The sequence below is a fragment of the Cnephaeus nilssonii genome (genome assembly GCF_951640355.1).
Source record: "Cnephaeus nilssonii genome assembly, chromosome: 3".
Classification (NCBI taxonomy): domain Eukaryota; kingdom Metazoa; phylum Chordata; class Mammalia; order Chiroptera; family Vespertilionidae; genus Cnephaeus; species Cnephaeus nilssonii.
The window spans coordinates 66,661,996-66,686,079 of NC_137074.1; the positions used below are offsets into that span (position 1 = coordinate 66,661,996).

At 44.1% G+C, this 24,084-nt stretch overlaps 1 protein-coding gene across 1 annotated transcript in view; it reads right to left on the reverse strand.

Annotated features, from left to right (window-relative positions):
• Window positions 1-2,553: 2,553 nt before the first annotated feature.
• PLCXD2 (phosphatidylinositol specific phospholipase C X domain containing 2) overlaps window positions 2,554-24,084 on the reverse strand; it is a 63,704-nt gene continuing 42,173 nt past the window's right edge. Inside the window, exons 3-4 of the mRNA XM_079766769.1 lie at window positions 19,330-19,571; window positions 2,554-10,291 (exon numbers count right to left, since the gene is read on the reverse strand). Of these exons, the coding sequence (XP_079622895.1) occupies window positions 10,132-10,291; window positions 19,330-19,571 (402 nt within the window). The 3' untranslated portion in view covers window positions 2,554-10,131. The remainder of the gene's footprint in view (window positions 10,292-19,329; window positions 19,572-24,084) is intronic.

The following is a 24,084-nucleotide window of genomic DNA, read 5'->3' on the forward strand; positions in this document are numbered from 1 at the left end:
GAAGGAGGGAGGCTGTGCTGGTCTCAGCTGCCTGGTCTAGCCAATCATTACACAGCAGGCCAGGCTTAGTCCTGCTCAAACCTGACCAGAGATCTTGGTGACAAAAATAGATAGCAGTACTGTGGGAGGGTCTGTTAGCTACAGACTGTCCAGAAAAGCAATTTCCTTGCAATTGGATCTGTGAAGTATACAGGAAGAAAATACCTTTTATTTCACTCCTTCTTAAAAAAAATATTTTTATTGATTTCAGAAAGGAAAAGTGAGGGAGAGAGAGATAGAAACATCAATGATGAGAGGGAATCATTGATCGGCTGCCTCCTGCATGCCCCATACTGGGGACGAACTGTTATCTCCTGGTTCATCAACCACTAAGCCACACTGGCTGGGCTATTTCACTCTTTTTAATGTTAGCAATATCAGAAGGGAATTTGGAGGTCACTTTATCAAATCTCTCATTTAATAATGGAAGTTTCTTCTATTGAATTCCTATTAGGTGAGAATTATCTGGAAGTTCCTTGAGCAAATATGGCTGCCATTTATTGATAGGGTACTATATATGTTAGGTATTTTATATGGATCACCACAAACCATCATAATTACCTTGAGATTTTATTCCTATTTTATGGTTAAGGGTCATGAAATGAGTGCTGAAGCCAGGATTTGAACTCAAGTCTGCTTGAAAATCAGTACCAGTGTCAAAGCACTTTCTATGATTCACTCTGTGGTTGGCTGCATAAAAGCCCCCAAAGATGTCCATGTCCTAATCCCCAGAACATGAGATGTCATCTTACATCATAAAAGGGACTTTGCAAATATGATTAAGGATTTCGAGATGGGAGACTATCCTGATTATCCAGGTGGGCCCAGTGTATACTAAAAGGCCTCTTAAGAGGTCAGAGACAAAGAAGATGTGATAAGAGAAACAGAGTCAGAGGGAGATTGAAGATGTTACGCTGCTGGCTTTAATGATGGAGGAAGGGACCACGAGCCAAGGAAGGTGGCTTCTAGAACTTGAGAAGGCAAGGAAATAGATTTTCTTCTAGAGCCTCCAGGAGGAACATAGTTCTGCCAGCCCAGTGTAGACTTCTGACTCCAGACTTGAAAGGTAATACATTTGTGTGACTGTAAGTCACAAAATTTGCGATAATTTGTTATATCAGTGACAGCAAACTGATACACTCCCAGAAATACTCTTTGTGATGGTGAGCTCACTCTCTCACTTAGCATCCATTCCACATCAGAATACTCTTTATTAAACCAAGCTCCCCTTTTTGTAATGGCAACTCATGGGTTCTAGCTTTTCCCTGAACATCAGGCACTCGGGAGACAGCTGGAAATGATGAGAAAAAACACTGGGAACAGACTCAGAGCCCGAATTCTAGTCCCAGCTCTGCATTAGGCCACACGGTCCGGCTTTCAGTCTCTTATAACAGTGCCTGGACAAATGTTCTTTGGTCCCTTCCACATTTAAAATCATAAGATTCTAAAATCTCAGTCATGTAACAATTTGAAAATATTTAAAATATTCCTGTCACTTTTCTCTCAATCTTTTGCAAGCTCAACATACCCAGTTTCTCATGTGATATAACTTCTGGACCTTTCATTCTCCTAGTTGCCCTTCTGGAAGAAGGCTCCAATGTATCCATTTCCTCTGCAATCTGTGCATGGGACCCGGCCACCCCCCTGTGGCTGCCAGCGTGCCCGGTTTCTCTGGCTCTGCTACCACCCTCTCTTGCTTGAGCCCTTATCATGATCCCTTAGGATCCTTTGGACTTGGCTTAGTCAGTTCCCTTTTATCTTATTCTATCCAACCTTGCTTCTTAAAAGAGAGCTCTATAGTCAATAAATAAATGTCTTAATTTAATGTTTGCTTGTAACAAGAAGGACCATGGCTTTCTGGTGCTAGTCTAAATTAGCTCATGTACCAACATTTGAATGGTCATTCTCAGAGGCACTTGAAAGGCAGTGGTTCGCAACTTTTAAAGATCATAGATTTTTTTGAGAATCAAATGAAGGTTATGGATCCTCTACCAGAAAAAAAAAGTGCACATATATCTAAAATTTTGTGTGTTATTTCAGGGCATTCTACTCCCTCTGAAATGGTCCACCAACACCTATGATGTGTGGCAAATTAGTTCTACACCCACAAGTCTGTTGGTGAGAGAAGCTTTTGCAAAAGGCAATCCAACGTCTTTGTCCAGATCCCCTTATAATTCATGGAGGCCTAGAGATGACTCCCTGAACCTGGATTGGGCAAATACCCAGTGAGGATCAGGGCAGGAGAGTATTCAGGCCAAAAAGCAGAGAAATTCTCAGGTTAAACAAAGAACAGCTTTCAGTGGCCTCTTTTCCCAACAAGAGCTCTGCTTCTTAGAGCTTTTCTCCATAAAATGAACCCTATTCATTAGACACCAGGGCCCTTAGATTAAAGCCATCTGCTTGCCTAAGGCTTCTTTGGATTGCATGATGCTGCTGGACAGAGGCTAACACTACCCGCCCCCCCCCACCCCCCCCCCGCCCCATGCTATCCCCAAACACTACCCAGCTGTGCAAACACGCTGGTCTGACCGGCATGTCTGTTTTACTGGCACTCGTCCAGGCCATCCTGGGTGAGGCTGAGACACATGGACTTCGGCCACTGTCCCTCTCTGAGAAGGAAAGGTTTCATGTCTTAAAATAATATCACTCCTCTGGTCACAGTGAGCAGATATGCAGAGGTGTAAACAAAGAGACATACCGCTGAGTGAGAAGAATTCCTTTGGGGGGAAAAAGCAACAACAACAAAAATCCAGAATATTCAGGCATCTTCACCTCAGGGATTCACAGAAAAGGAATCACTTTCCAAGTGGAAGAAACAGGGTTTGCTCTCTGTATTCCCTGGGAACCTGGAAAACAGTCTATGAGACTGAGCGACTCCACAACTTTCCCCCCTCCCCTGTTAAAGCTGCAGCACAGGACAATGTGGAGAGAGGATGATCTGAGTGTGGACTTCTACAGGAAACACGAAGAAAGTTCCCTTATGAAGAAATAGGTGACTTTCTATCCCGAATAGCAGTTCATGTATTTAGTTAAAGAGCACAGCCAAACCCAATTCTTGGCAAAAGTGTGCAGTAGAATCAACTATATTTGTTTTTTTCCAGCTTGGAAAGGATCCTACACTTAGGTCACTTCCATAGCTTCTGTAGAATAGACTCTTTGAAAAACTCAAGTTTTACTTTGAAAGGAAATTTTATATCACTATTGAGAAACCCAGGATCACTTCTACAAAGAGACGGTAACCACAAAATAAACCACAATACAAACAATATGATAATAAACGTAGTTGGATACTATTGTCTTTTTTGTATTTGCTAGATAAACAAGGGCTAGAAGGGTTTCATCACTAAGCTAAGGCATGCCTGTTAGATAACCAGAATGAGTAAGTGACCAATGATATTAATGCTATGCAAGGACATGGCCATCTTCCACCCCACGTCATCCTGCCGACCACCAGTGGCATGGATCCCACTCTCTGAGCAATGCATACAGTGATTGTGCAACTTTCTCTTTCACCGTCTGAATTTATCTGCTTTGTTTCACATGACTGTGCTTAATTTTTGCTAAGTCATTCACCAGTTAAACACAATCAACCATGTGGAAGGGATTGTGTTGGGTGATATTTGGCGGGGATGGGTGTAAAGTCCTCACCCCTACTACTAAGACTAGTAGTTACTTTTAAGTATTTATATGGCCAATAATCCAATGTGCATACAAACAAAGGAGAGGTGCCTGCTCCAGTTTTATATTTATTATTAGGTTTAAGCTTATTTAGGTAGTTCAAGTCAAATACAAAGAAAAGACATCATATCAGCATATCGATTGAACTTTTTCACAGTTAAAATGAGGTAATCTGGCTTTACAATGTTTTAGTTTGAATTAAGCAGTATAATCCAGGTTACAAGACAGGAGAGGGAGATATTTGAACAATTATTTCTTAGGGGAGAAAAGCCATGTGAAATGTGTATGAATAAGATAATTATGCCACAAAATACATTTCGAAGTATCAAGCAGCATATATGTAAAATTTTAATTCTAACCTTAAAATTGGTATAATTTACAATTATTATTTTGCATAATTTAGCTAATGGCATGCACTGTAATATAAAACAAGCATAGAGGACAAAATATAATATCTAATAGAACATTTTCAGATTCATGTATCATCTGAATTGACCAAACTTATTTTCACTTTGACAATATCTGTACAGTAGTCCAACCTTATCCGAGGTTTTGCTTTCCATGGTTTCAGTTACCCGTGGTCAGCAGCAGTCCAAATAAATTAAATGTAAAATCTCAGATATAAATAATTCATAAGTTTTAAATTGCACAGTTCTAAGTAGCGTGATGAAAACTCAAGCCATCCTGCTCCATCCTGTCCAGGATATGATTCATCCATTTGTCCAGTGTCTCCATACTGTCCACGCTACCTGCCTATCAGTCACTTAGTAGCCTAAGTTATCAGATTGACTGTCGCAGTATTTGTGTTCAAGTAACCCTTATTTTACTTAATAATGGCCCCAAAGTGTAAGAGTAGTCATGCTGGCAATTCTGATATGCCAAAGAGAAGCCATAAAATGCTCCCTTTAAGTGAAAATGTATGTATGTGTAGGAAAAAACACAGCATATATAGTTCATTACTATCTATGGTTTCAGGTATCCACTGGGGATCTTAGAACATATCCTCTGTGGATAAGGGGGAAGGGGGCTACTGTATTTTTAAAATGCTGATCAGTGAGGTTAAGTATTACAGTTGGCATATATACTATATATATGCATACACAATACAATAATGCATACACAATCTATATGTAATACTTATGAATTGGTGTATAAATTAGTAAGTATAATAGCAGCAAGGTACCACTGTCTCTAGACTATGTACTAAGATTTACCATATTGATATTAGAGGTTTATGACTAAAGTGTTATTAGTGTTATAAACTAATAACAATTGTAAAACTGCAAATGTTCAAAGCTACCAAAGGCCTATTTGACTTTTCAAAGTGCTGTGCTTCTCGTTGGGCTCATAGCTTGGGGGCAAGCCCCTGATAGCTGAATGAAGTACTGGCCCCAAGTTCTGGGCTCCAATCAGGGACAGTTCTAGTAATTGGATGGGAGCAGGGAGGGGAGCTGGATAATGCATCTGAGAAGAGGAAGGAGCTAAAACCACTGTGATAAGAGTGAGTTTGGACATCATTGAGTGTATGTGCCTTTTACTGTAAGTTTTGCCAGCATCCCGTGATTCACAGTAATCAGCAGATGACAGAGGATGGTCAGGAAACAAGAGGAGAAAGTGGTATTCTTTGAAGGAGACAGGAAATGGCTCTAGACCATTGATGGAGTTGTCTTAATAGACCATGGGATTGAACTCCCAATGAGGAGAAGAAAAACATTTCATCCAAACCATGTGGCTTAGAAATGAATTTGAAAAACCCTAAGAATAAGTTTTGTTGGAGAAAAGGCTAGAACACTATATCCACTGCAGGATAGAAGGAGTTATCTTAGAGTGCTTCCAGTGTCTAAGAATGCGCTAGTTCAACACCATGGCATCGTGAGCTGCGTTCTCTGGATTAGGGCCATTATTTCTAGCAGGAAATTGGGTAACCTTGGGGCAGTAAAGAGCTGTTTAGTATCGATTGGAATTAGGGTAAAGTTTCCAGTTAAATCACTTATCACCCAACCAATTCACTCCTGTGTGTCCCAAGACAACATGTGTGAGTGACAAAGCCATGGAGGCAAACAGCAGGAAGCAGTCTGAGGCAGAGGGCCAAGGTGTACTGGAAAGTTAGTGGAATTTGGAGGGATAGCCATGCTCTATGCCATACAAACCAAACTTCTTGTCACTGTGGAGTCTGATGTTACCATTTCTATTCATCTCCTCCTGGCATATCATGACTACTTGGTGTGCACTGGGGAAAGCCCAACTCTCAGGCGTTCACATACACATTGGCAGGTTTCTTTCAGCCCAGCTCATCTCACTGTTCACATCAATAAAGGCACCGCTGTTAGACAATTTCTATCTAATAGTGGCGCCTTTGAGAAATGAACCCCAGTAGCATTTCTCCGCATATGCACACAAAGAAGAATCACAACTGTACACCTGCTTAATATACAGCATTTAACCTCATCATTAGAGACCTGATGCTTTGGGGAGCTGCTTGACCAAGATTTGCAAAACAGCACTAAAGTAGCAGACAGCATTGTTATTCCAGATGAAAGAACAAGGCAGATTTAGCACTGGATCACTTCCCTGCTCATGCCTGTGCCCCATTCATTAGCCCGTTTTGTTTCCCAGAACCTAACAGTATACATTTTCTGTCAGCCGATAAAGAACGTGACAAAACTTCAACTGCAGCATGAACTAACTCTGTCAGATGGTCTGGATTTGTGCAGCCCTTTTGCTTCCCAGGAAAACAGGTGGCTTCATTGCAGTCTTCATCCCTTCTGTCTCCACCTTTAGCTTTGTGTTAAGCCTTCGAGTTGGAATGCCACAATGTCTCGATGGGGAGCACTTTCTTATGGTAAGATTCAGAAAAACAGAAATAGAAAATACTGTTTCACCACAAAACTGCATTTAACTCTGGAGTGTTCCACCACATGGTCTTCTTGAACAGAAACACAAACTTTGTGAAGATGAGGAGATGAAAGAAAACTAGGATTCTGAAGATCGATCATTACTGGGACCCAGATCTTGTGCTTTTCTTTGAGTTTATAGAAAATCCTGCTTTACACTGTGACTTATTGATTCTCAAGAATACAGGGGTCTGGGCTCAGCCCTAAGGAAAATAACTAAATTTAATTACTAGAGGGTCTGATACAGCAGGTAGATATTTTTTGGCATGGACCTTTTAGATCTGCCATTAATTTACAATTTTAATTCTCTATCATTTATCATTTTACCCATTCTACCTTGACTTCTCTCTCCAAACCTAAGAATATTTTCTGTACCCATGAAACCACCGTGGCACCTCTAATAGGCTCCAAGTTCAAGCCTTTGAACTCTGCTTTAACCTAACTGAAACAAATGGTCCAGGGAGCTCATAAAAAATTCAGTCTACCTTTCAGGATAACCATGGCCCTGAATCCTAACACCCTCTTTTGGATCAATCAAGTAGCTTTTTAGCTGACCTTGAAGTTAATTCTGGGTACTAGTAAATAAGATAAACTTATCTGATCAGAAAGGTCCCCAGAGCTTATGAGAATAAGTGATATGGTTGGGTCACCATTTTTATTGGTGGCAGTGGCAGAATGAGTCACAGAACTCCAGCCTGTTTGCTGTCTGTCCCATCACGGAGTCTCCTGCTTGGCCTTCTGTCAAGGAGCAGAATGCACACATCCCTTCTTGGGGCAGACATCTTGCTAATTCAAGGGTGTTTATCAAGGGTAAACTGTAACTAATCCTCCTCCTACCTCCCAGAACTCCTGCACAGAATTGCACAATGCAAGTCCGGCTGCTACCCGCAGCAGCATGGAGGAGCGAGCCCCTGCGCTCGCCATGCAGAGCAGGACTCCATGCGCACGCCCTTGGCACCGCTGGCTGTGCTCTTTGTCATGCTCGATGACTTTTCTCTTAGCATGCAAACACTGTGGTGCAGTTAAACGGTACAGCCCAAGTGCAACTATATATTTTAAAACTAAAGGAAAAAAATCAAGTAAACATTTCACTGAACAGTCAGCAGCCCTTGGGTGTCACTGGTATCCTGTGTAGACACCTGTCACACACCTGGCCTCGTAGCACCAAACACCTGGACAAAGCTGAGGCTCAAATAAAACAGAGAAGAATAATTCTCCTCTTGCCTCCTTATCTCTTTGCCAAGTAACAAAGGGTTAAAGAGGGGAACTGATCTAGTCCCTAGCAAGTGACCATGAATTAAAAACAAGACCCAAATGAAACAGTAACAACAAATAAAACCCTGAGGGTGGGCCAGGGATTTCAGAGCTCATCACTGGAGTTTAATATCAGAATTGAAGGGAAATTGAGAAAGTGAGGGCACTCACTTCCTTACTCCTTTCCATAGAAGGCCCTAAAGAATTTGACAATAAAATCTCAGAAACCTCCTCGGAGAGGAGCTCAAATGTAAGAAAAGTTAATGCCCAGAGGCATTTGTGTTATGACCTCCTCAAACTGTGGAAGCTAAAGGTCAGGGCTTAAATTCCTTTACAGGGAGTAAAGGTTGGAAGACCAAGAATTGGGGGTGTGCATGTGCTTTTAGTAGCAACTCTAGGATACCCCCCACTGCAGGCAGCATGCAAATCCAGCCATGAGCATCGAAAAGTAGGAATGGGAAACTACTGGGAGGTGGTCCAACGATCTGTATACATGCACACAGCCACCCAGGATTGCATGCTTATCTTTTCTCCTTTAGAACCCAGAGGCTAACACTTCCTTAGAGGTTCTCGGCCAGTTCTTAGGAGCATCGAAGTGCACACATTCCCATGCTCAGTTTTCTTTCTAGCTGCTTTCTTTTCAACCCTCTTCTGGAGGGTCTTCCTCAAGAACTGAGAGTTCTTCACTACCCTTTTCATCATCTGCCCCAGTGCGTGGCTTGGGAGTGGCTTCTCAGATCTGGACCACGCCCACACACGAGCCCCGGCCGGCCGCCTTCATGACTGAGGAGCCAGTACATCTACAGCAGAGTCGCAGGTCACTCACAGTCCTGAGATGCGTGGTCCTGCTAAGGAGGAAGACCATGGCAGCATTGGGCCTGGGTGAGAAAGTTCAGAAAGCTCCTTGGTGAGTGCTCATGAGGTAAGAAGCACTGAAGATACTTAATCTATAAATAAATAAGTGAATAAATAAATAAAATAAAACACAAGAGGGCTTTTTATGGATAAGCACCTCTCATCAATAAAAAAAAAAAATCCCCTTGTGAGTTTCAAAGCCCTCATGCAGTGGTGATTACTAGGCTCAGAACAAGGAAGACATGAACTGGAAATGTTCCAACACTGGGTATTTCTCACTCGACGACACCCAAGTCATCCTAAATGTCCCCGAGGTAGTCTTGTTTTCAAGGAGTTACGGAATGGCTCCAAACCCACTTGGCGTGTCCTCCTTAAATCCATTGCACTTTCCATGCATCCTGTGTCTGCCGCACGGTGCCACAGACAAGCTACCTTCCATGAGCGTGTGTCCCATGGCATAGACCCGAGTCCAAGGCAGACAACAAAGAAATGCAACTCCAAGATCTGGCTTGAAGATCCTACTCCAAAGAGGATTTTGACCAAATGATGCAGGTGCTTACCTGGCAGCCATTTTGGAAAAAGCTACAGAATTAAATTAAAAAAAAAAAATCTGGCGTGCAACAAACATGCATGTCTGTCTATTGTTGGGCCCCACAATGAAAAGATCTCTGGTCCTTGTTCTTTTCACTTTTAAGAAGAGGCCAAAAGAAAGAGAAAGGAATCAATGCTTTAAAACTGGGAAACACATTTCTGACACCAAGGGCAGTCTGCACTGTTTATCTGAAGAATGAAGTTGACCAATTACCAAGTATAAGCTATGCAAGAACAGCTTGTAGCTGAAATACTTTGGTGATAAATGTCTTACTCTCTCAGGGATGAAGTGGTGACATTCAACATGTCTAGAGAGAACTGGTGCTTGGCCCTTTATCCCCTCAAAGCCCAAGCTTGATATTAAGCCACCGCACAGGGCAGTCTATACCTGCAAGGAGTCATTCTTTTGACCAGGAATATTTTTCTGGTTCAGTTTTCTCACTGACTCAAACACAACATCCTGGAAGACAATAGGGAACTAGGCCTAGTAGGAGGACACACAATACCCCAATGTATCTTGGAGACTCCATTTCCATGTTACATTCAACATCATAAACCATTGAGGAGATCTTAGCCTCGATCTTATGAAACATGCTTTCTTCCCTTGGACTTAAGTTTTTCAAAAGTCTCATGAGGAAAAATGCAATGAAAAGATCTTGAATTTTATCCGAATGGCCCTATGAGGAGGGGAAAAGAAAAAACACCCTCCTTCTCCTTCGATTCACTTCACCATCACTGCCCAGGAGCCATCCTAACAGAAAACCCTTCAGAACTCCAGCCTGGATCAAAAGATTCAATATTAAAATAAATAAAAATTGAATCAGCATTTGGCCAAAGCTCTATCCTCCTGTAGGAGGTCATTCAATTCAATGACAGTCGTGGCAAAGTCCACCAGGTCCACGAAGTCAGATGTGATGATGTTGACACCCATGGTTCCAGGCTTCTGAGTTTTTACCCAGTCCAGGATGACAGGAAGGTTCCTACACAGAGGAGAGTGTTGCGGGGAGAGAAGAGAGAGTAGTTTAGAAGGACTCCTCCGGAAATAGAAACAAAACTTTTCCCTTAATGTAACAAGAGTATGCCAATAAAAGCTTGAGCACCCAGAATTTGTCCATTTCAGCCTCATATATCTTTCAGGGACAAAGTGATGTCTACTGCACTAGAGAATTGTACTTTCAGGGTTTCTGTGCTGGAAGAGGATATTAACCCCAAAGAGATCCATGTGAAAAGGACCTTAAAAACTAATAGGTTATTTTTTTATCATAAAACTTTTTATCATAAATCACTGAAGGAAATTTACAATAAGTATATGCACCATCTAGGTTTTACTAGTAACATTTTACTATACTTGCTTATCACATTTCTATCCATTAATCTGTCACTCTATCTTTCCATCAATCTATCTTATATTTTTGACAAATTCCAACTGCTAACAGCTATACCCATCCCCCAAACACCTCAGTATGCATACCATTAACTAGGGTTCCATATTTGTTTATAAGTTTTCTTTTGACATAAAATTTATATCCAGTAAAAAGTGCACAAGTCTTAAGTGTATACCAGTTGAGTTTTGACAAATGTATACACAGAACCCATACCCATATCAAGGTTTAGAACCTTATCAGCACCCCAGAAAGTTCCTGCATGTACTTTCCCCTTCAATCCCTGCCCCCCAGTCCTCCTAGAGGCAACAATTACATTGATTTTTTTTCTACCACATATTAAATTTGACTGTTCTAGAACTTCTTATAAGGCATGCAACATGTATTCTTGTGTGTGAAGTTCTTTCATTCAACAAATGGTTTTGAAATTCATCCATGGTGATGAATGCATCAGTACTTTGTTCTTTTTAAACTTAACTGCATAGTATACTATTGTATGACTATACTGTAATTTTTTTATCCTTTTTCTTATCAGTGGATAAACAGGCTGTTTCCAGTTTTTGGATTTTATGAATAAAATTTTATCTATGGGCATTCTTATACAAGTCTTTTAGTGGACATTTATTTTCACATCTCTTGGGTAAATAACAAAGAGTGAAACTGCTCTATTATATGGTAGATTTACATTTATGTTTATAAGAAACTTCCAGATCTGTTCCCAAAGAGGTGGTTCCATTGTACATTCCCATCAACAAAGTATGAGAGTCTGGTTGCTTCACATTCTCTCCAAAATTTGATGCTATCAGTCTTTTTAACTTTTTCCATTTAGTGGGTTTTAATTGGCATTAATCATTACTGATGTTGAGCTGCTTGTCATGTACTTATTGGCCATTTGTGTATCTTCTGTCCAATTTTTTTTTACTCTTTCTCTTTTCTTTTAGTTATTAAGTTATAAGTTATTTATATATTCTGGATACAAGTCTTTTGTCAGATATATTTTTTGATATTATATCCCTTCCTGAACTTGCCTATTGATTATTTTACTGGAATATTTCGGTGAGCTGAATTCCATAATGTGGATGAAGTCTAACATCAATTTTTTTAATGGTTTCTGTGACCAACCTAAGAAACTTTTGCCTATTCCCAAGTCACAAAGGTATTTTCCTGTTTTCTTCTAAAAACTTATGGTTTTAGCCTTTATGTTTAGATCTAAGATCTGTCTCAGGTTAATTTTCATATATGGTATGAATAGAGGTCAAGGTTCGCCTTTTCCATATGCATATACAGTCATTCCAGCAGTATGTGTGCCTTCTTAATAAACAATTGCTTACTCAGTGTTTCACAAAAATCATTCTGTCAGACTCATTTTATAATTTGAGGGCTTTCTATGTAATAGAATATTTTGCCAAAGAAGCTCACAATCTAGTGACATAAACAATGATGACAATTTAATGTGATACTTTCTATAGTAGTGGAAAGTGTAAAATACCATGGGGGGTAGAGAGGAGGGAGCTATGAAGTGTCACCATAGTTTTGCATCACGGTAAAAATAGCTCACTGCATACTCGATATGTTGAAAATGGTTTAAGGAAGACACAGACTAGGGAGTATACACTGAGTGGCCAGATTACTATGATCTCTGAATGCATAATAATCTGGCCACTCAGTGTATATCCTATATAATAAAAGGCTAATATGCAAATTGTCCCCTCAACCTGGAGTTCGACCAGCAGGCAGGCCAGCCAACCGCCCATGTCCCCTCCCCCTGGCCAGGCTGGCTGGACCCCACCCATGCACGAATTCATGCACCGTGCCTCTAATACACACACACACACACACACACACACACACACACACACACACGCACACTTTTGATGGTCCGCGGCCGCTGAGGGGGGCTACCCTGCTGTTGAGATCATAATAATCTGGCCACTCAGTGTATTTTGGTTAAAGAACAAGAGACTAATTAGGAATAATTTTCTCTAGGCCAAAATAGAAAATAAGTGAAGTTTATTGTCTTAATGGGCCCCTTTCTCTTCTGTGGGGACACTCTCCTGGGTTGTCATTTCCTGTCCTTTGCTCCCTCAAAGCTGCCCTCCCTTCTTTGAGTACACACCATGACTTCTCATTCTTCTCCTAGGAGACCCTATCAAGGCTGTGGCAGCATTCTGTCCCTCTTCTCTTTATTTCCCTCTTGTCATGACAGCTAGAAACAGTCCAGGTTTCTTCCCTCACTCAGTGGACACTACAGTTGGCCATGAGCAAAAACACATCTCATAAACTGATTTATATTTTTATATTCATCGCTGATTATGATTTAATAGACCACCATAATAGGGGTACTTCCATTTTTAACTGGGACTCCTGACAACATAATAACCTCAATTTGACCTTAACTTATTCAATTTCCCTGTGCCTCAGTTTCTCCTCCTATACTTCATATCGTTTTGAGAATTAAATGCATGTAAAGTGGTTAGAACTATGTTGGGGACATAGTTAAGGACTATATAAGTGTTCGGTAAAAGAGAAGGGATCATAGATGGTAGAGTGTGAGGCAGAGGCAGCTGGGTGCTGGGGTAAGAAACTTTCCTAATGTGATTGCCACATCCTGTCACCTACGTGACAAGATGTTGTGGCCTGAGATTGAAGGGCCCCAAATCCAGTCTGCTCTTAGAGACAAAGACCTGGAACACACAATGGTTCATAGGAGGGCCACAGAAGTACTGACCCGTTCAAGACTTTTTTAAGTTAGTCGATGTTTAAGTATGAAATGCAGGCGCCATCTTCTGGTTATCCTGGGGAAATGAGAATTAAAGGCTTGGTGGCAACTCCAGCTGACTCCAGCCAGAGCCAAACCTCCTGGGATCCCTGGAGCCTGGGCAGAGAAATGGGGGAAAGGCATGCACCTGCAGTCTCAGATGACAAAGAGCTCTGTGTCAGCTTCAGGTTGCAAGTGTCAACTAAGGCCAGGGTCAAATAACCAGGGTTATGTACAACAAGAGGGAATTGTAGAATCCACTGTGAGGAAGAGCCACTTTATTTTCTTAACTCCTGACATTTACCAAGATGAGAGATCAGTGGAAAAGGCTGAGTCAGGTACTGCTGACTATGGGCACCAAAGGGAGGTTAGGAACTTCCCTTTGACTTTGAGGCCCACCGCACCGTGTTTCTGGGTCTCCTTAGACAGGGAGACATCTGCCTGCCAATAGAATGACGTCCCTATTTTGTGCCAGGTACTGTAGTAGGCATTTCCATATTAAGACTGTACAATATTATATGGTACTAGAGGCCCAGTGCATGATTGAATCATGCACGTGTAGGGTCCCCTACACGCTTTCGCTTTTCGCGGTGGAGCTGGGTGCCTGTCTGTTGGTGCTCCAGGCCTTTCAGAAGCCTCTGGCTCCGCGGAGGCTTCTGAAAGGCCTGGTGCCGGAGCAGACAGGCACCCAGCTCCCCCACTTTTGATGGTCCGCGGCCGCTGAGGGGGGCTACCCTGCTGTTGAGAGGCACAGGGGGCGGCAGTCCCGCCCCCTGCGCCTCTCAACGGCCGCTGAGGGGGGCTGCCACGGACACCTGGCTACCCTGCCATTGAGAGGCGCAGTTGGGTGTCTGCCGCAGGCCCCCTCAGTGGCCTCGATCTGGCCATTGAGAGTCGCAGGGGGCGGGAGTCCCGCCCCCCCTCAGTGGCCGCGGACCCCTGCCTCTCAATGGCCAGATAGGCCACCCTGAGTCCCGCCCCCCAGCCTCCCGCCGCCCAATCGTGGGCGTAGCGGAGTGATGGTAATTTACATGTTACTCTATTATTAGATAGGATTATTAACCCCATTTAACTGGTGAGGAAACCTCAGCAAACCTGTCAAAACCCTCTCTATTGTTAAGAGACTGCATTAGTTTGCTAGGGCTGCCATAAGAAAATGCCACAGACTGGGTGGCTTTAAACAACAGAAATTCATGTTCTCATAGTCTGGGGGCTGGAAGTCCAAGGTCAAAGTGTTGGCAGGTTTGGTTTCTTCTGAGGCCTCTCTCCCTGGCTTGCAGATGGCTCCCTTCTCCCTGTGTCCTCACATGGCTTTTCCCTCTGCCCACATCCCTGATGTCTCTCTGTGTGTCCAAATTTCCCCTTGTTATAAAAGCAGCAGTCAGATTGAATTAGATCCCACTCTAACTGGCCTCATTTTAACTTAATCACCTCTTTAAAGGCCTGTCTCCAAATATAGTCACATCGTAGCTATTGGGGCTTCAGCACTGACTTTTCAGGGAACATGATTCAGGGCATACAGGGATGAAGTCAGGCTTGAACTTCGGGCCTCTGCTTTCAGCCCTTGTTCCAGGCCACAGTCCCACGGCTGTTCTGTCCTCAGGCATAGGCAAGATTTCCTTTCAGTTCATTTTGGTGTCTAATAATCCAGGGAAAACTATCATAGAAATTCAGTTGGAATTCTATTCTTAGCTTCCTTTTAGAGTAATGAACCAAGGAAATGGGATCTTAGGTCTGAAATTCACTTAACAGTCCGTGGTGGGGGGACAGTTAACTCTCTGCTGAGAATACCACCTCTACATTTGTAAGACAATATGCCTTGTCATCTTTCCCTTGGCTAAGCTGATGGCCAGTGCCCAGGACCAGTCTGACGTACTCCTGTGTGCCTTAGTTAGGACTGACTTTCCAGTGTTGCACTCAGGGGCAGGCTCTGGGCCAACTGCTTCTCTCCTAGGCTTGTCCCACAGCCCAGAGGAAATGCCAGCCACAGGTCGTGCTGGTGTTAGGGGACAAACGCTTGACCACAGCTGAATTTCTTCCTTCAGATGATGTGGAGCCTAGGAATGCAGGGTGTATCCCTGCAATATTCTTGTGACCAGATGGAGTCGAGATGCCCAAGTATGTTTCCGCCTTGGAGACATCTGCTTGCCACCAGCAGGCAAGGGCTCTGGCATGCTAGGGTGCCTCGGCTTTGGGCACAGGCCGCCATTGTTAGCACTAAGTCACAGAGCCGTGTGCTTCATTTGCAGCCAGATTATAATTCTAGGAATTTATGAGTATGAAAAGCATTGTGACTCTGTGGGTTGGTAGTTGTAACCAGTAAGATCTGACCAGATTTAGGCGCTAGTAAGACAATCTCAGGCCAGTGGAGCAGAAAAGAACAACGGGACTCTGAACATCTACATCAAGTCAATGCTGAACACTGAAAAGGGCTACAGTCCAACAATACGAAGACCCCAGTTGAGATGTATCATTGCCTCTTACCAGCTATGTTCGTCCTGGCCATGGAACCTTACTGAGCCCCATCTGAAATGGGGACGATCGTGTGCCCCAGACAATGTGCCCTCCTAGAGGCTGGTTGGATTTGATAATGAAACGAAGTCATCTGCAAGAGGGTACTGTACATTCAGACCACAGTATACAAATGTAACTTGTCCTTATTTTTAAATATGCCCTCTCCTCATTAATAGTGATTTTCATGTTGTGTGATAGAAATTTGTATGTTTATTTGTTCTGATGGACTGTAAGTTCCGTGAGGGCAGAGACTGCATTATTCATCTGGTATCTGTGGACCTAGCTGCTCTGAGGTTCTCTGTCATTGTTAAACAAACAAACAAACAAGTAATGTTAGTCTACAAATTTACCAAAGGCATGGGGAAAATGGTATGGATAAGTAAAAATATATTATAGAAAAAGAAAGTTCATAGTTCTGGATCTTTCAGAGATATATCGCTGGTTTATGAAATGCTCTTTTCCAAATTCAGCACAAGTAATTCAGTCCAGACTCAGTAGAGCCCCACAAAAAGAGGTTTCTGGTATTGACATGGCCATGTCACCAGGAGCTGCCACCGAGAAAGAGAAGTCCAGCTGTTACTCGCTATCCACACTCCTGCCAGGTGAACTGCTACCTGAAGGCATGCTACCCAGACTCAGAGCCAAACAGACAAATAGGAACATGCTTCTGGATGAATCTTTCACTGTCTGAATTCTGATGCTCACCACCTGGAACTCAAGAACCAAAGTGATTTTTGCTAATATCCCTTGTAACCCAAGCAAGTTAGCTTCCTCAGCTTGGATTGAAAAGGATACCCTATATCCAAATATATTTATAACAGTCCCTTCATACATTCACATATACATGTAATAGACATCCACACATGCATGTAAGTGTATATGTCTGTGTATATATCCTATATAATAAAAGGCTAATATGCAAATTGTCCCCTTGACCGGGAGTTCAACCAGGACTTTGACCAGGGGGCAGGGCCGGCTGGCTTTGGCCCCTCCTCCCAGCCGGCCCCACCCCTGATCACCCCCCATCACCCCAATCAGAGGCGGGGCTAGCCGGCCAACTTCCCACGTCCCCTCCCCCTGGCTGGCCTGGCCCGATAGGCCCTGATTGGGGCTGGCTGGCCAGACCCCACCCGTGCACGAATTTGTGCACTGGGCCTCCCTCTCTCTCCCTCTCTCTCCATATATATATATACTAGAGGCCCAGTGCATGATTGAATCATGCACGTGTAGGGTCCCCTACACGCTTTCGCTTTTCGCGGTGGAGCTGAGTGCCTGTCCGCTGGTGCACCAGGCCTTTCAGAAGCCTCCGGCTCGGCAGAGGCTTCTGAAAGGCCTGGTGCCAGAGCAGACAGGCACTCAGCTCCCCCACTTTTGATGGTCCGCGGCCACTGAGGGGGGCTACCCTGCTGTTGAGAGGCGCAGGGGGCGGGACTCCCACCCCCTGCGCGTCTCAACGGCCGCTGAGGGGGGCTGCCGCGGACACCTGGCTACCCTGCCATTGAGAGGTGCAGCTGGGTGTCTGGGGCAGGCCCCCTCAGTGGCCACGGATCTGGCCGTTGAGAGGCACAGGGAGCGGGAATCCCGCCCCCTGTGCTTCTCAACAGCAGGGTAGCCCCCCTCAGTGGCAGCGGATCCGCGCCTCTCAATGGCCCGATAGGCCACCCCGAGTCCCGCCCTCCAGCCTCCCGCCGCCCAATCGTGGGCGTAGCGGAGTGATGGTAATTTACATGTTACTCTATTATCAGATATATATATATGTGTATATATATATATATGATCCTTTTTTTTTTCTTCCAAATATATTTTTATTGATTTCAGGGAGGAAGAGAAGAGAGAGAGACAGAAACATCAATGATGAGAGAGAATCATTGTTTGGCTGCTTCCTGCATGCCCCAACTGGGAATTGTGTCCAAAACCCAGGGATGTGTCCTGACCAGCAATTGAACCATGACCTCCTGGTTCACAGGTGGATGCTCAACCACTGAGCAACACCAGCCAGACAGCATCTTTTTTCTTGACAACACTTATCATTTACTAGAGGCCCAGTGCATGAAATTCGTGCACGGGGGGACGTGTGGGGGGGGGGTGTCCCTCAGCCCAGCCTGCACACTCTCCAATCTGGGACCCCTCGAGGGATGTCTGACCATCTGTTTAGGCCCGATCCCAATGGGATCGGGCCTAAACGGGCGGTCAGATATCCCTCTCACAATCCAGGACTGCTGGCTCCCAACTGCTCGCCTGCCTGCCTTCCTAATTGCCCCTAACTGCTTCTGCCTGCCAGCCTGATCACCCCTAACCACTCCCCTACCAGCCTGATTGATGCCTAACTGCTCCCCTGCCAGCCTGATTGCCCCTAACTGCTCTCCCTGCAGGCCTGGTCACCCCTAACTGCCCTCCCCTAAAGGCCTGGTCATCCCTAACTGCTCTCCCCTAAAGGCCTGGATTCCCAAACTGCTCTCCCCTGCAGGCCTGGGTCCCCCCCTCCCCAACTTCCCTTCCCTGCAGGCCCAGTCGCCCCAACTTCCCTCCTCTGCTGGCCTGGTCACCCCTAACTGCCCTCCCCTGCAGGCTTGATTGCCCCCAACTGCCCTCCCTTGCAGGCCTTGTCCCTCCGTACTGCCCTACCCTGCTGGCCTGATCGCCCACAACTGCCCTCCCCTGCTGGCCTGATCCCTCCCAACTGGCCTCCCCTGCTGGCCATCTTGTGGCAGCCATCTTGTGTCCACATGGGGGCAGCCATCTTGTGTGTTGGAGTGATGGTCAATTTGCATATTACTCTTTTATTAGATAGGATTGGTGTCCAGCATAAAGAACATAATCTAATACAAAATTTCTGGAGATTCTCCTGCCTAATTGCACAGTTAGGATTGAGTCTGCTCTGTGGAAGTATTTAAAGCTATAGCATGGTGGGTGGCACCCTAAGCTGCTTTTTAGGACTCATTGTCACTGTGGAAGGGGAAGGACATCCCAAATCTTTGAAGGGTTATCTTTGGATCCCTAGCACAGAAGTCACATTTAATGCTTCATAAGTGAATACTTGGGGCAGCTAAGAGGACAGGGGCAAGCACAGGATGCACCCGGTGCCAGAAGTGAACAGGCTGGTATTGGCTTCAAGGGCTATACTTTAGCATCAAAATTTAGAGTGTATTTATGGTGTAATAAGTACATTTTAATAAAGATTTAGAGATCCTTTGGACTCAGTTAATGCAAGCTACCTCAAATGAACAGCTTTTTCAAATAAGGTATTTTCTCTTGCAGTATTTTAAATCTTCAAACTGTATGGTTTTACTGCTATTTATTCAGAAGAGAATAAAAATACATTAAAAAAAATAACTTTACTCTGGGGATGGAAGCAAATTCTTACCTGTGAACCAGTGTGTTCTTGAGGCCACCGACCAGGCCCCGGGCGATGGTCTTTGCTCTGGGGGTGAGAATCGCTTGAGAGACGTGGAAGGCGCCACGTGGGGCCCGCTCACTCAGAGTGGTCTCCAAGAAGAGGATCAGTTTGCGCACACTGGTGGTATTTGCCCAGGGCGCTGGGATCTTCTTTCCAGGCCACAAGAAGGGGTATTGCTTGTAGAAGGGGCAGTGATAGAAAATTAGAACCTGAGATGTCCAAAACAGAAAAAGCAAAGCAAGTCATGAACAAACCGAATATCAACTCCTTGGCTTGACGCAGATTGCTAGGAGGAAAGGCAAACAAATATAAACACATGGAAATTCAACAATTGTTATATATATATATATATATATATATATATAAATTAATAAGCAAGGATATAAGCATTTGCATAAGTTTGAGTTAAAGATTCTTAACTTTATTTTTGTCAGCATTTTGAAAGTATGGTAAAACCCTGAACCCCTTCTCAGGCTATGATTTAAATGAACGCATAAAATAGACAGGATTACAAAAGAAATCAATAAGATGGAAATAAAGCTATGAATATATTAATTGAATTTGTAATAAACTGATGTATGTGTTTCATAATAAATTAAAAAAATTTATGGTAAGTACAAGGTCCATAATTTTGAATTAATGATGAGTATAATGGTATTTCAAGATATTTGTAATAACGGATGTGTGATATGGAGACATATGTGATTTCTATAGGGATAAAGTCATAGTTACAGGGCCAATACTTTTGAGGGTGACTGCATCCATAATCTATGGGTATATACTTTTTGGTTAAATTCACAGACTTCTTATATTCCTCAGGCCCCAGGTGGAGAACCCCTGAAACTACAAGTTACGACTCAGATGCTCACGAAACTGGCACTGAGCTCTTGGAGTTGAGATCAACACACTGAACTTGTGTGCTGACTTTCAACGGTGCCTGCTGATTCTGAATGAAATAACCCTTCCCAGGAGGGAGCAGGAGCATACTCAAGGCAGAGAAGAAGTCTTCTGGGAGGCGTGGGTCTCCAGTGGGACCTCTCAGGATGGTGGTGATTTTGAAATAATTAGCAAGCCACATCGACAGCATTAATTAGTTTCTGAGACGCAGCTGAGGGACAGGGAGTTGCTATTTTGGTTGTCCCAATTCAGAGCTCTGCTGCTTAGGTTTCTAGAAGTAACATATTTCCCCCCCTCAGGGCACAGCGATCTCTACCTGGAGGAAAGACGGCGTGCTGTTTACACTCCTTGGACTGCAATCCTCGGGTCGCTGGCTGGAGAGCATAATCCTCCAGGCACCCACGAAGGACTCTGCATGTGTATTTTGTTTCCTGTGCGCCTTTATCTCTTAACCATGGTGCCTGGCTAACTGCTCCTGGGGGCCTACAGTAGGAGTGCCAGGTCCAGAGCCCTGAACGGGCTAATGGCTGTTCTTGTTTGTAATGGTTTTGAGTAATGTCTGACTGCTAATGCTGTCTGTGGTAAACACGAGTGCTAATGAGGTTAATCACAGGCTCACTGTAAGCAGATTGTCTGGGAGATCGGGGAGGATTTCCTGCTGGCGGGGTAATTAGCTGGTTTGGAAGGCTGGGGTCTCCAGTGTCCCTGCGTGAGGAAAGCTGGCCCCTGGAATGGGCTGCGGGGGAGGCGGGCTGTGTGACCCTTGGACAGGGCCCTTCTGATCGCTGACCAGGCTGCCTGCCCCTGGAAGAAATGTCAGGGAATGAGAGGACAGTGCTGCTCTTTCCTTAGTCTTGGAAAATATGCAAAAAGTACAAATTACATGAAAGAGATTTTATGCCTTTCCTCAAGAATCTTCTTGAGTGATTTGATCCTAAAGTTTCGAGGAGAATTTCTTTTTTTAATTTTAAGTTCTTTATTGATTAAGGTATTACATATGTGTCTTTAACCCCCCATTAACCTCCCAACCCCCCCCCCACCCCCCCCCCCACCACCCCCCCACACACATTCATGCCCCCACCCCCCTGTTGTCTGTGTCCATTGGTTAGGCTTATATGCATGCATACAAGTCCTTTGGTTGATCTCTCCCCCTTACCCTCACCCTCCCCTACCTTCCCTCTGAGGTGTGACAGTCTGATCGATGCTTCTCTGTCTCTGGATCTGTTCTTGTTCATCAGTTTATGTTGTTCATTATATTCCATAAATGAGTGAGATCATGTGATATTTATCTTTCTCTGACTGGCTTATTTCATTTAGCATAATGCTCTCCAGTTCTTATTTACAGTAGGAGGTGGAACTAGCAAATCAACTTTTATTCTATAGATTTTCAGGGGCAGTAACTCTTGTCCAGGACCTGTGTTTGCATCAGCCTCCCCACCTCACTCTGATGTATTTTTCTCTGAGATACTCTCCCCATCCAGCTCAGCAATTATATTCAGTTTTTCTCTTGAGATTCAGATTTAAAAGTCTCATTTTCTTTGAGAATTATTCCTTCATTGACCTCCGCTTATTCTGATCAGTCCTTTCTGAGGCCCCTGGGATATGGATTTATACTACGTACTATTTTTCAATTGATTGATTACAAAAACCCCCATTCTTCGCATAGTACATTTGAGGCCATTTTATCTTGTAATTGTATATCGGTTATTTTGTATTTTGCTAGTGTTATGTATTCTTACTTTCTCAGTAAGATTCTAAATACTGCCAATCTGTAGATTAAATTTTCTAATTCATTATACCCTGAAAACCCATAGCCACTCATGTACAAATATATATCTGTGAGCTTTTGAGGACTGCTTTTGAGTAAATGAAATGTGACTGAATGGTGATACACTTCTTGCTATTACATTGTAGTAATGAAATACTCAGGGGCTTACATGCAAGGCGGCTCATTATGTAATGAATATCTGAAGTTTAACCACCAGTAGGGTACTGCCCAGCAGGGAGGGGTGACTGATGGCTCTGCTATCTTGTTTTGCTTTTAAGGAGAGACCTGTCAGGGAAAACTTTGGAAAGGAAGGGGGATAGGGACAGCCTAGAATTCAAATTGATGGCACTCTCCCTTTTCCTGAGATGTCATCACAGGGTCTATATAATTTTAGGTATATCTGTAGTGGAGGATGCAGATGAGCCCATACTTACCAACTATGATAGGTCAGAGTTGCTAGACACTCACTGTCCACACCATTCATTACTCCTGAAGACACCTGTTACTCCTATAGATTTCATAACAATTGAGTGTGTGTGGTGTGGCAACCCATCCAGAACACTATCTGTATTCAAAATTTTAAAGCTATATTTATAACAGATGTCTGTTTATAAACCTAGTTGTACTCAAATTTAACCTTACCTGAATCCCAGGATTCAAAAGCCTACTTACCCATCTCCTTCCCTTCCTCCCATTCTGCTAACTCTCTAGACCAGCGGTCGCCAACTGGTGGTCCGCGGACCACTGGTGGTCCGTGAGGTCCGAAAGGTTGGCAACCGCTGCTCTAGACCTCCTGATAATAGGGACTCACGAATAAAAAGAGTGTTTAATTAGCATAGTCTATGACACCAGATGTGAAAATCACCAAGGTGTGTGCGCAGCCCTGGGAGCCTGAGAAGCTGTGGGAACTCTGGGGAACCTGTGGTGGAATCCTGGCTCCTGTCACTCACTAACATGTTCTCCTGGGCATCTTGCTTAATCTCACTATGCCTGTTTTATCACCTGTAAAGAGAGAATAATAACAAAATACCTATCTCACAGTATAGTTGAAAGGATAAATGAGTTAATGTATATACTTTGCACATTGTAAAAGCTCACTAAATGTTAGCTGTTCCTGTTGTTGCTATTCCTATCTATATATATAAAAGGCTAAGCGACTGTCCGACCAGTAGCTATGACATGCACTGACCACCAGGGGGAAGATGCTCAATGCAGGAGCTGCAGAGCTGTGGTGACTTGGCAGCGGCAGTTCTCAGGTGACGCACCTGGAACCAGAGAGGAGGGAGCCCGATTCTGGGGTGTGTCACCTGAGAACTGCCCTCTCACAATCTGGGACCCCTCGGGGGATGTTGGAGAGCCGGTTTCAGCCCGATACCTGCAGGCCAGGCCAAGGCACCCCACCTGCCGGAGGAACCAGGCTCACTCCGCAGAAGACCTTCAAGCCGCGGCCCTGCCCCAAGTGCAGCTGGCTGGGGAGGGACCACGAAAGGTTGGCTCCAGGGCATGTCCAGCCTGTCTCGCCCAGTCCTGCCCTACCGGCTACTTTCTAATTAATTTTCTTTCAATGTGCACGAATCCGTGCACCAGGGCACTAGTTATTTAATATTGTAAGAGAGAGACTCCACAGGGGTAAAAAATCTCTCCTAATGAGACCTGTGAGTCTAAATGTATATAAACTCAGGTTTGGAGGAAGGGGTGTGGTAGATATTTGGCAAACCATCACTTACAAATGTTTTTGTGAGGAAAAATAGCTTAAATTTTAACAGATACTAAGACTTAACTCATTAGCCTCTGTAAGTCTAAGGACTTAAGCACTTTTATAAGTGTACTAGAGGCCCAGTGCATGAAATTCATGCACGGGGGGTTCCCTCGGCCCACCCCTTGGGGGATGTCTGACTGCCGGTTTAGGCTTGATCCCTAAAGAGGCAGTCGGACATCCCTCTCGCAATCTGGGACCGATCGCTCCTAACGGCTCACCTGCCTGCCTGCCTGATCACCCCTAACCTCTCTGCCTGCCTGCCTGATCACCCCTAACTGCTCCCCTGCCAGCCTGATTA